General features: G+C 41.6%; 2 protein-coding genes across 5 annotated transcripts in view; both read left to right on the forward strand.

The window, feature by feature from the left end:
• Window positions 1–6,840, forward strand: part of ankrd6a (ankyrin repeat domain 6a) — a 14,850-nt gene extending 8,010 nt beyond the window's left edge. For all 4 annotated transcript variants that reach the window (XM_024272795.2, XM_024272872.2, XM_024272950.2 and 1 more), the window contains 8 exons: window positions 610–684; window positions 760–825; window positions 1,872–2,015; window positions 2,083–2,235; window positions 2,309–2,422; window positions 2,489–2,717; window positions 2,787–3,019; window positions 4,215–6,840. In XM_024272795.2, the coding sequence (XP_024128563.1) occupies window positions 610–684; window positions 760–825; window positions 1,872–2,015; window positions 2,083–2,235; window positions 2,309–2,422; window positions 2,489–2,717; window positions 2,787–3,019; window positions 4,215–4,400 (1,200 nt within the window). In that variant the 3' untranslated portion in view covers window positions 4,401–6,840. The remainder of the gene's footprint in view (window positions 1–609; window positions 685–759; window positions 826–1,871; window positions 2,016–2,082; window positions 2,236–2,308; window positions 2,423–2,488; window positions 2,718–2,786; window positions 3,020–4,214) is intronic.
• A 3,380-nt stretch (window positions 6,841–10,220) lies between these two features.
• On the forward strand, window positions 10,221–11,748 carry gja10a (gap junction protein alpha 10 a). The gene has a single exon (XM_024267254.2). It carries the CDS (start codon window positions 10,249–10,251, stop codon window positions 11,746–11,748), a length of 1,500 nt encoding a protein of 499 aa, XP_024123022.1. The 5' UTR covers window positions 10,221–10,248.
• The last annotated feature ends 1,308 nt before the right edge of the window (window positions 11,749–13,056 follow it).

A 13,056-nucleotide genomic window follows, 5' to 3' on the forward strand; every position in this document is an offset into this window, starting at 1 on the left:
AAAACCCTTAATAAATGCAAAAGCAGTCAAAAAAGCTAGCATAATGCCATTATAACTTTCAACTATACTACACTCCGACTCCATTTAACATAAAGTAAAGACTAACTGACTAAATAGTCATCGACTATTTTAATAGTCGTCGACTAATTATAGCAGCCCTAAAGTGAACAAACTCATGTTGACAATAACTTTTTACAAAAACACAGGTCATATAGCTGAGTAATTATCTATCAAAAGGTATTTTAAAAATGTCCTTAATTGCCATATTGATTTAAGGAAAAACAAAATTGTTTTTGGTGCCCTTTTCCAAATTTGAGCCCCTGCCGCACAGAAATCCTGTGCCCGTCCCTGGTTACAGATGCCTTTATGAGTTGGTAGAGAGAATTCCTGAGCTATGAGGAGGGAAAAGCACTCTCAAAAGATTTTGGTTCTCTTGGTACCAAGCCACAGTGTCAGTCACAACTGCCCTTAGGGGTGGATATGGGCTGTCTGTGGGGCAAATAGGTCTGGGGCACATGGGTGGCCTGTGAAAAACATTAAGCTGATGGATCGCTTCGTGTGTCTGAATGCAACGCCGAAAACAGGAAATGATGTTGCTTCTGCCTGCAGGCCGGCTGCCTGAGTAGAAAGACGCCCAAACTGAGACCTAAAAGTGGCTGCAGAGCAGAAACACAACAAGGCAAAGTAAGAGGACGAGATGTTCTAAAACAATTGTTTTTACTCCTTGTATAAAAAGCTGAAGCTTTCCGTTGATTGTAGGACAGAAGCTCCACAGTAGAGGAATCACCCAGCAGTGGATCAACTGACTCCAGGACAGACGTCCAGGTAAACATAGACCATCAGCTGAAGCTTAGAGCCTCGGGGAACCAGCTGTGTGTTCCTCAAGGAAGGAAAAACTATTGCTAATAGTTAAATGTCTGACGCTGCATCAGTAAAACTCCATCTCACGTCTTCTCTCCAACTTTCCCTCCAAGTTTATAGTCTTTGTTTCCCTTGAAAGAGCCATCTCTGCGTCCTAAACTCAAGTTCAGGTTTTCTATTGCCATGTGATGCGAGTATTACTTAAAGCGCAGAAAAACGCCGTCCTATTAGGATAAAATGAGAAAAACTTCAACCCAAGAACTTCTCCAATCATCTTTTAATCTATTTGACAGTAGTCTGTTAATTATGATGATGTTGTTTTAGCCTAAATAAAAAAAGCTGTCGTTTTCTAGGACATAGTAGAGAGATATAGTATTACCTTTCCATCAAACTCATTTTGACAGGTGACCTTTGACCTCCACATTCCAAAGTGATGACATAACAATTTAATATAAACTTTATATAAACTTTATATCAAATTGTTACGTCATCACTTTGGAATGTGGAGGTCAAAGGTCACCTGTCAAAATGAGTTTGATGGAAAGGTAATACAATATCTCTCTCATAGTTCTATAATTTGCATCTCAGGTGTAGGCGGGACCATTGATCCGAAGCAACCCCGCCCCCCTTTCTACTCTGAGAGCTCTCTGTTTACACACTCTCCCACTAGCTTATAGCTCCTCACACCCCCAACCTAACATTAGCAGTCCAACGAAAGAGGAGGCCAATGTTGCCGCCTTTGTTACTTGTCATAAGTGTGGTCTTTTTTAAACTATATTTTTTTCATATGCTCCTGATTTACAAGAATTTTAATAAGTAAGTACTCAGAAATGCTTAGTTTCTTTTTATACACGTCCTCCATCGTCAGAAAAACCCCACAAGAACATCCTAAAAACACCAAAAACTGTTTCCTGACAACTTTAGTTAGTATCTGTGAGAAAATTCATGATTGTTTTTACAATTTTCAAGTTCAGAATCTGAAATCCATGTTTAGTTTAACTTATCTGCAGGCTGGAAAAGAAAACGACTCACCTGAATACCAGCACGACCAGAGGGAAGCCCTCAGTGATGAGGAAGATGCTGGTTCTGTTCCGACAGGAAGAGCCTTCCAGCTGTACACCCTGTACAGAGACAGAGATGGCAGGATCCAGCAGGTGGGTTTAGCGTGAAGCGGCGTGGTCGTGTTTACTGTGGATGTTTGCTGAGGGACTGTTTGTGAAGGCTCCAGCCAGCAGGTGTCGCTGCGGGCCTCAGCTGAAGAGGCTGGAGGAGCAGCTGAAGGACACACAAGAGGAGACCCGGCTGAAGATCCTGAAGGTGCAGGAGCAGGTCAGCCGACGGCTGGACAGGATGGAGCGCCAAAGCAGACACCAGGTTAGACACCAGGTCACAGACATGTTTTGGTAAAGATTTAGACTATGAGAGGTTTTGTGCTTTCTCTGAGCAGCTGAAAGTGTTGGACGTGATCAACCAAGACAGAGCAGCTGCAGAGAGGAAGAGCTTAATGTCCAGGATGGAGCAGAGTGCAGCACGGATCAGAGCTGAGGCCAGGATGGCTCAGGTAGGAACACACCTGAGCCAGGAAAAATAAGTTGTGAAAAGGTGACACTCGGGGTTGGTTCCACAGGCAGCAGTGAGGCAGGAGCTGAGGAGGTGGTGCTTCTCCTGGGTGGAGGGGGTCCCGGCTGAAGGCCAGTACGAAAAACTGCTGCTTTCTCCATCGGTGGAACCATCTGAGGCGGACCCGGAGTCAGCTCCTCTTCTGTCCGGAGACAGCAGCCTGTTGCTGGAGAGCCCGAACACAGAGGATACGGAGGGGGGGACGTACTTTGAGATGAAGGTGGACAGATGTTCAGGTTTGAGAACCTCAACACATGGTTTAAAAAAAAAAATCCATCTTGATTTTTCATCTTGATCTGTCATAGATGCTGAGCAGAACTCTGCACTCCCTCCCCCTTCTGCTGAACAATCCTCTCACCTCCCACTGGACTCTTCTGACCCCTGCTGGCCGTCTTCAGAACTGCAGGGCAGCAGTGAGGGCAGGTCCAGTGTGAACAGCGGGGGGCGTCCTGACAGCTCCACAGTGCTGGAATTCTTCTCAGACCGACCTGCTGAGCTCACGTTCAGCCAGGAGAGGAACAATCTGCACGCCATGGAGGTGAGAGGACGGCCTTGTAGTTCCATTTAACACTAACGTATGAGGGATTCAGGCATAAAACAGGGAAATGGGCCAGAATTATGTCTAATAAGATTAAACAAAAGTAAAAAAGTATTATAGGAGTAAGCACAAGAAGAAAATTGGAAATAAATAAATACATTTTAAGTTGATCAAGGAGTAAAATTTAACCCATTAAACTCAAACAAAAAAAGAGACCACCCATCTCCAGAAAGACATTCACATTATTTTATAAGGCATATTCTATGGAGAAAAAATTAAAACATACATTTCAATTCATTATGTTTGCAACTGAATATAAAGACAAACTGAAAAAGCAAAAAATGTATATCTCATAAGAGATAAAGTGGCAGTCTGTAGATCAAAGGTGTCAAACTCAATCGTACATGGGGCCAAAATCCTGAAACAAACTTGGGTCACGAGCCGAATTGGACAAACATTTATTAAACACACAAAATAAAAACTTAACTTTTAACATAATTACAAACTAGATATATAGCATTACCTGCAATAATGCTAGTGTGAAGATGAATTTAGCTGCTGAAGGTGGTCGTGCTAATAGCTGAAGATGCTAAAATTGATAGCCAGCTAAAAATATTAGCTACATGCCAAAATAGCTTAAAACACAAAAAAAATTATGTTAGCCAAAACATTTAGCATGTAGCTGTAAAAAATAGCTAAACTTCAAAATAGCCCAAAAAATCTTAGTAAATACCAAAATAGTCTAAAAAGTTAGCAGAATGCCAATTTATAAAACTTTAAAAAAGTAATTTTTTAACATAAGTATGAATAGTAAAAATGCAGGAATATTATTCCAGAATAAATCAACTTAAACCTTAAATAACTTTCAATATTTTACTCCCCATGCAAATATATTTTGTCAAAATTATACAAATTAGAAATGAGCGCAAGATAACATTAATAACAATAAATTAAAATGAACTGGAGGGCAGATTACTGCAGATTTACAAATCATTTCCATGATTTTTTTTCCCTTTTATGCTGACATTTTATTTTAGAGATATTTTAAGCTTTCAGCTTGGGGCCCCTAAAGTGTTGGGGGCCCTAGGCAGTTGCCTAAAGGTAAGTCCGCCCCTAAAATAGGAAGTATTTAGAAAGGAAAACGTCATGCTCTATTCACTGTTGCGTTAAGCTAACTGATGCATTTGTGCTGCAGGTGACTCAGCGATTCTTTGAAACCGTCTCGGCCCAGTTGGAGCTCTGGTGCCACAGGAAGATTCTGGAGGCGGAGCAACAGGCGGAGCTCAGAGCACAGGTGGACAAGAAGGAACTGCTGCAGCAGATCAGCACACTGGAGGCGGAGCTACAGAAGCTTAAGACCAATGAGAATGGTGAAAACTAAAATTTGATCTGAGCATAACTGATATCAAACATGAGGACTTCTTCTTAGATTCCAGTGGAGAACTAAAGAATCAAACGTGTTAAAGCAGCAAGAAGTCGTCTGGATCATTTCAAGTGTCTTAGACCAGCCAACTTTGATGTTGAGATCACGGTTTTTGAGAAAAGACTGACCCAGATTTGGACACACTTGGAAAAAATCTGCGCTACTTTTGGAACTTTGGGCTTGCCAGGTATCACATATGCGACTCTGAGGTCAGGAGCCGGGCCAGCCTTGGCTCACATCATGTGTTGCTGATGCAGGCCAGGTCTACAGATAAACTTGCTAATATTATTACATTTTTCTACACATTTTTTTACATACCTTTAAAAATATAAAGTACAGCTAATTCAAAGTCTTTGTTCAGTATTATAAGGTTACAGAGACATCTCTGCTGGGTTAAGATGGCAGAAAATCAATTGAAGACCCTTTATCTATAAATAAAGAGAAGTTGGGACAGTGGAAACCCTTTTCTGGATGAATATAAGGATTCATTCTGTTAGTCAGTCAAACACGGTGGTGGGAGGGTGATGGTGTGGACCTGAAATTCACAATTTCTTATTTTGAATAGAAATCATTAGGTTATGGGGTTGGACTCTTAAATAATAACAGAGAAAACATCAGTAGCATTTTTTTTTGTTTTTTTGGTCAACAGAAATCAAATTTCCCAGTTGACATTTAACACACCATGATCAGCGGTCTGCTCTCCACATCATCAGCGGTTCTGCAAGTTTGTTGACAAATTGCGGTTGATTTGGGCGTGTCCTTTTTGGTGAGTTGGTCCAGCGGGCGGAGCTCTGATGAAGCTCCTGGTTGTGTAACCCAATGATCCTGGTGTGACATCGGGCTCTCGGCCTCAGCGACCAGCGGCAGCGCAGCAGCTTCTGAAGGGAAAATCAAATCAATGTTCCATCGACTGTGCGAGGGTGCGATGGAAATCTAATTAAAGCCCCCCAGGCACAGCTGGTTATTTCACGCAGCCGAGCAGTACAGCTCTAAAGTCCAGCCAATGGCATGCGGACATGCTCTGACAGACGAGCATCAGCGCGTGCAAACACGAGCAGAATCGCAAAGTTAAAATTTTAAGATAAAATTCAATCAGGTATAACAGTGTTAAAGCAGTCTGGGGTTGTGTCCACATTCCCTCACTATTTAAAACACCTTAAGGTGTTAACCATTTTGTCCAGGTGTCTGAATATACAATTCCATAATCCTGGAAATTTCCCAGATGTCTTTGCAAAAAAATTAGCTTAGATTGACGGATATAACCTGGAATGGATTGCGCTTGTATGATTTAAGCTTCCAATTAATTCATAAATAGTTTGTAAAAAATGTTTATATTTATTAAGCTGAGTCAGAATTGCGTTAAAATCCAGGGTACAAGATAGTCCTGCACTTTTTAGGGGTTAGGAAGTAAAGACATTCAGACAGATTCTTATTTTTTTTTTTTTCTATGAGTTTTTTTCTCACTGAGAAAGAGGGCCTAAGGTCAAGGATGTCAGGTTAACTTAGTTAATTTAGCAACCAGCTACTGTTGGTATTTTGTGACTGACTTTATGTCTTTGTGCAGTTACCGGTAAGCACACTGAGATGATTGCATTGCGATATTGGGCCATATAAATAAAAATGAATTGAATTGAATAGACATAAACTGGATGTACAGCAGAGTAACGCGACGTGGCTCAGGGCTGCCCCGTGGTGCGTTCATTCATTTATCCTCTTTCCTCATTTTGCTCTCACTTTGTCATTGTTGTAGTTGCTAATTAATCTGGTCTTCTGTTCTAACAGATTCTGTTTATCTATTGGAGCAGAAGTGTTTCTCTCTACTGTCGTGTCTTTTTTGCTTTTTTTCTCTCAGGATTTTCTGGAAACCAGTAATGGAAATTTTGCTTAAAAGTCACTGAACTCCTGTGGACTGAAATGTACCATCTAAGATGTTTTTTTATTTTATGTTTTGCTTTGTTTTGGATGTTTTATTTGCTGTGTCTGTATAGTGTTTAGAGAAATAAGCAGGTCGCTTGTTAAATAAACTATAAAAATGTTTGATGTCAGTAGTTTCTCTACATAGTTAACACAGTTCAGAAAATTGTTTCCTTAATTTGTTAACCTACTAAAATAAATCTATTAATGGGGATAGATAGAAATTAAGTTTAAAAGAAACATACGTATGACCTTATTTGCAGATCAAACAGTTAAGAGATGTTCCAGTGTCAATGCTGCACATCCTTTTGATTTAAAAGTAAATGTGTTTCGATAACAGATTGGGGGAAATTTAAACTGATTTGTTAGGCTTTGCCCACATAAAGATGAGTGTCATCAGCATAGTAAGAGAACAGCTTGTTGTTTTATCCAAAAATCTACTTTACTAAATCATCTATTAACAGAAGAGTAGGGGTGTAGGCATAGAGCCTTGTGGAACTCCAGAAATAATGAGCCATCTTAGATGTTTAGTTACGTCTTCAACCTGCACAAGACCTTGAAAAGTCAGAACCTTTCAAGTTCAATTTCCTGGATTAGCCCAGTTCACAAGCTAATTATTACAGAGTTTTATCGAAGTACCCTTCAAGGACCAGTGTCTGGCATTGTTCAAAATGTCAAGTGATTGGTTGGAAGCTGGAATTCGTCTGCCTTTCAGAATGTCAAAACCTTTTCTTGCCAAAGAGGCTGTTCTAAAACTGTTAACTATGGATGTGAGGCTGCGCACACACAAATCCAAACAGCAGGGAGGCCTTGATCTCATGCACACACCAGAACTCGAGTAACAACCGTTTGACACGATAAAACCGCAGACCCGACAGCGGCATGTCAGAACACAAACCTCAGACAGTCGAGCTGCAGATTTTTCCCCAGTTTCACCTTCACTCTGAGCTTCAGCGGCTCAGGCTCACTCGGGCCCATATTGACGGTCCCAGCTGGAGCTGGCCTCCTGGCGTGGGGGAGGTGTCGCGGCGGGAGCGGATCAATGCTCACATCCTGTGAACCCTGCATGTAACATAGGGGAGTGTTCCCATCACAGACACACGCAGCAGAGGGATGGGAATCAGCACACCAGAAGGGACAGTCAAACCCCTTGATGGGGTCAAACCATGCACATGCAGACAGGAATCTTGAGCACGATGGCGTGCAGCGCGGCGCCTGGAGAGAGGATGCACTTGTGACAGGTAAGAACTGCATGCAGGAACACAGCAGAACTCACAGGATGGAACTCAAACCAGAAAAAAAAGGTCTCTAATATTCCGCATCAGTAGAAATATTGTGATACCAACCGAACAAATTACGCGATCAGAAATGATCTCTAATGGCCACAAAAACAACATTCATTGGAGCTTGGTAGACTTGCTGAAATTTCACCAATTCATGCAGATTTTGTGTTTTTTTTTTTAAGTTAATCATTAAAATGTTGCTTTTTTTGGTGTGTTCTGTTATGCTCACTGTCAAGTAAACCCACAATTTTGTCTTGAGTTAAACCATCTTCTTTCATTCCACTCTCTGTCATTACATTTTGTGGGTAGGTCGTTGATCTGCTTTAAAACGAGCAACACAAAATTTATAAGCTGTCTGCATTTAGAAGTAAAATCCTCATGTCTTCCTCAGTGGTGTTCCCTTGGTAGTTTGGGCCGCATTTTAGCAGCTTCTCTCATACAAGATGATCCACAGTTTTCCTAAACTTCTAGTCTGAAGTGTCTCGAGAAGACATGAGCAGAAGCTCATTGTGTATACTGAAAACACTGTAGAAATCTTGTTCTGAAGACAGGACTCTAGCAGATAATAGTTTTTTTTTTTACTTTTATGGTTCTCCAATATTGGCTCATCTTGTTGTTTGATATGAAAATGTGATGCATGCTCAAGGACTCACTAGATTCATGTAATATCAAACCTCCTCTGAAGCAGCACAAGGACTTGACCATCGTTGGTGCCTCCTACCAACATTCCTTCCCTCATTTATTGCAGTTACAATATGTTTTTTTTTTCAAAAATGTGAACAAACTGAAGGAAAAACCTCTAACTTTATGATCTCAGTGTCCAGTGGGTAAGTTTTACTGGCAAGCTTTGGGCCAATAATCGCCCCAAAGGCAGGTCATTGCAGGTCAGTACAAGCAAGCTCCGAACCTGAACTTGTTCTTCTAAAATAACACGACGTTCATTCAGAAAACAACAGCAGCTGCTGGACTGATAGGACCAGATCTACAGACCCAAACAACAGTCAGTTTAAATTATTTCAGGAAAAGCATCAGACAAGAGTTCCAGACAAGTGGAAGGATGAAGAAACATGGTGAGAGGATATATCTACACCTATTCCATACCTGCTCCTGGGTAGACATGTTTAGGGACAGTATAAGAGCTTTTTGGTCACATGTTGTTCAGCTTTAGTTAAGAAAATATCTCTGTACTTTATGTCATTTCACAACATGACAGTGGACTTCACCCATGTGTCACAATTCAAGAATCCTTCTAGAAGTTTCCATGGAGACAAAATCTCCATGGAAGCAGCAACGTTCAAGTCCATCCAATAAAACCTGGTGATGTAAGGACACTCAGACTTTAATTTCACGACTTTTGCAAGAGTTTAAAATGTTTCGATAATATTCAGAAATTATTTATCCAATAGCCATAACTTAGATACCTCCTACAATTTTATGTGCCGAGTTGAAGACTGTCAATGATTTGTCTCTGGGGGGGCAGAGGCAGTTTTACGACTCCAGATTTAGGCTTTTTTGTGGATTTTTCTTCATCAAAATGTTTATAATGATATAAACTCACTCATCATATTCTCAATTAAAGGTACAGCTTATTTTCAAAGTACTACCAGATGGATAAACAAATAGATTGATGATTGATTGGTTGTTGAGCCAGAAAAAAAAGCACAACAAAGAGATAGAGTTTCTGATTATTGGGACGTGTGGATGGATTGGCATGCTTCAGCTTTTGTATTATGGGTTTGTCAAATTGGTCATTCTAAGGAAAACAACCAATGTGAAGGCCATCAAAATATAATTTAAAGTGTTTTACTTTCTATCTGCTTTCCTTTTTAGTGATCACTGCTGGAAAGTGTACTGTACACCTAATTGACATGAATTTTCTACACATTCTCACTCACAACTTGTCATACAGGCTGTGGATGTATGGTTTGGGCCCCCTTCGTGTCACTTATTGACGTTTTAGGTGTCTCCAGCTCTTCGTTTTTTAACAAGCTGGCGGTAGTCACAAACGCGGAAACGGTACTGAGTCTGGTCCCAGTGTGAGTTCTGGACTACATCCCAGGGGTTTGGGACCCCTGTTTACGATGCTAATCAGGGGTACCAAGCAGCCCACGGATTGGTACCGATTCGCAACCCGGAGGTTGGAGACCCCTGATTTACTATGAACAGCCAGCATGTCAAAAAAAAGACGATTTGGGGACACCCAAAATGACAAAAAGAGATGCGGAGGAAGCATACATCCATATATTGGATGTGAGAATGCATTTGAATTTTACACCTTTTTGATACGTTCATCTTCTTAGCCGCTTGTCCCTTTTGGGGTCACGGGGGTGCCGGAGCCCAACCCAGCAACATCAGGATTATCTTTTTGATACATCAGGATTGTAATCAAAGCTATAACCAGGTCTGTGAGCTGCTGGGTGCCATTTCCTTTTTATCCTTTCCAAATCTACCCCATGAGGATTGATTAAGTGTTTTAGTTGGACTAAATTGGCTTGATGTAAACAAACAAACTTGTTCCTTCAAAGTGTCCATGCTCCTGCAAGTCTAATGATGTGCGTTTGTGTGTCCTCAGTTTAAGCATGCGGCACTGACATGGTAGGAAGTTGACCATGGGTGACTGGAACCTTCTAGGAAGCATCCTGGAAGAGGTCCACATTCATTCCACCATCGTAGGAAAGATCTGGCTCACCATCCTCTTCATTTTCCGCATGCTGATCCTGGGAGCTGCCGCCGAGGACGTGTGGGATGACGAGCAGTCTGAGTTTGTTTGCAACACGGACCAGCCAGGCTGCAAGGCTGTCTGTTACGACAGAGCCTTCCCCATCTCCCTCATTCGATACTGGGTGCTGCAGGTCATCTTTGTGTCCGCACCTTCCCTGCTCTACATGGGCCACGCTCTGTACTGCATCCGAATGCTGGAGAAGGAGCGCATCAGGCGCCGCATCCACCTGAAGGAGGAACTGGACGATACAGATCTGGATATTAGCGAGCACAAACGCGTGGAAAGGGAGCTGAGAAGGCTGGAAGAGCAGAAGCGGGTGAAGAGAGCTCCTCTTAGAGGCTCTCTTCTGAGAACATACATCATCCATATCCTTGCTCGCTCCGCGGTGGAGGTCTTCTTTATTCTTGGCCAATACATACTTTATGGGATTCATCTGGAGCCTCTGTATAAATGTGAGAGGCTGCCTTGTCCCAACAGCGTGGACTGTTACATCTCCAGACCCACAGAGAAGACAATCTTCATGGTCTTCATGATTGTGATTGCTGGAGTGTCACTTTTCTTGAACATTCTGGAAATATCCCACCTGGGTGTTCGTAAAATAAAACAGACTCTGTATGGAGAGCGATACACGGAGGACGACAGTTTGATTTATAGGTCTAAGAAAAAGGCGTCCTTACCACAACTATGTGTTATGAGCAGTATGTCTCCTCATAATGGGCCTTTGACCCAGACATTTAAAGTGATACCAGAGGAAGAGATGAAGTCTGCTCATTATGGCAGTGGACTCAAAGTCAACCAGGAAGTGCCACGACACAACAGTTTGGTTCATTTTGGTCCAACTGGCTACACTTGCCCCCAAACAAGGATGTTACCTAGGTCTGGACAAACAACTGAAAACCCCCAATCTAGTGAGGGTCAAGAGGTCCACACAGTATTTATGGACCATCATCCAGCCTGGGGCTCTGTCATGTCCACAGTGGAAATTAATGCAACAAAACTTGTAGACATCCACGAGGAAGAGCATCCTCCCAGCCATCAGGAACATTTGCAGCCTGCCAGCACTTTAAGGTCTGGAATAATCCGTGACCACAATGAAGACAAGAGGCGGGAGTCCTCAGTCAGCGAGCTCCTGTTCACCAACCCCAGGAAGACCAGCGTCATGATGAGGCCGCCGTCTGAGAGCTTATCCTCCATCACCAGCTCCACTCCTCCTTCTACACACAGCTCGGAGGAGTCGGACGAACTGGGCTCTCTGCAGGGAGACATGCCCATGATGCCCCCTGCTGGAGGTCGGAGAATGTCAATGGCAAGTATTGATCAAGATCTGCTCATGTTGATGAACTTCAGACATCACCCTAAAGCAACGGACACACATACGGGTTTTTAAACACACATTTAGACCATGGTGTTCACATTGGACAAGCAGGGAGGGGCTTCTTGCTGATGTCCACCACCTACAATTGGAATAGGCGTAGTGTGAAATGTTGAAGTGATGCAGATCTCACTCCAGGCTTTTTTCTCTCACATATCTATTCCAATATATGAAAGACTTTGTGTCATCTACTTACGACATATACAGCAAAAATGTGTCCTCTATAATTACTTTTCAAACAGCTGACACTTCTGTGATTTAAAGAAGACCCAATCCATATGTCACTACCAAATCTGAGTCCCAGATTGGTCAAAGTTCCCTCTGTTTTAACTTTCTTTTTCTACGTAGAGTCCAAAAATATAGAGGTGTGTACTGGCGAGAGTTTGGCGACATGATACATATCACGGTACATGCCTTCCAATACAATATGGATGGCGATATATCACAAGACTGTACCAGAACAGTTTTACTTTTTTAAAAAAGAGAATGACTCAGAAAAACTAAGTCAGACTAAGTGTTGCATGTCTCATAACAATAAAACCATGGGTCTGACTGAGCCAATGAGACTGAACATTTAACACAAGCTGTTCTCGTGAGATCGTGTTTGTCTGGTGAAGTGTAGCGTAAAAAGAGTCACAGTGTGCTGTACTACCAACTAGCAGTTGGAGATTTAGATGAAAAACAAAAGTAAGACCCATAATTAATTCATTAATAAGATATAATATCTTCTTGTCATTAAATGAAATATTGTGATATATCGTCAAATCGATCAAGGTTGTAGAAACTTGCATAGCAAAGCATCAACGCGGAACTCCAAAACGTGCGTTTACACGCGTTTCCATAAACTTTTCATTAGAAATGGCCATTTAAACGTGCGTTGAAGACATCAGTGTGAACATAGCTTCAGAGTTGTATCTCACATGGTTGTGTACCACTTATATTTACATTTGAAGGAGTTCTCTAATTTCTTTTTAGTTGAAAGGGACATTTTGAAATTGTTACAAAATCTTCAAGTTCATATCTTCTCAGGTGAGAAATTTGAACTTAGTAGAGGGCTGGCAGCCCATCAAGTATAACTTCAAGAAACCTCAATGTCAATTTTTGTTTAAATGCAACTTCTTCAACATCTCTGAAATACTTTGCTTGTGTGAATACACAACAATTGCTATTATGTTTATTTTTTGCAACTTCTCAGTTTTTGCCAGACATTAACTGTTAAATGAAAATCATTAATTACTCTGATCTGATTACGTCTTTCAGAATATAAAGGCATTCTACTTTCAACTAATGATGCACCAGACATGCAGGTTCTTCGAATACACT

Source organism: Oryzias melastigma, linkage group LG22, assembly GCF_002922805.2.
Source record: "Oryzias melastigma strain HK-1 linkage group LG22, ASM292280v2, whole genome shotgun sequence".
Classification (NCBI taxonomy): domain Eukaryota; kingdom Metazoa; phylum Chordata; class Actinopteri; order Beloniformes; family Adrianichthyidae; genus Oryzias; species Oryzias melastigma.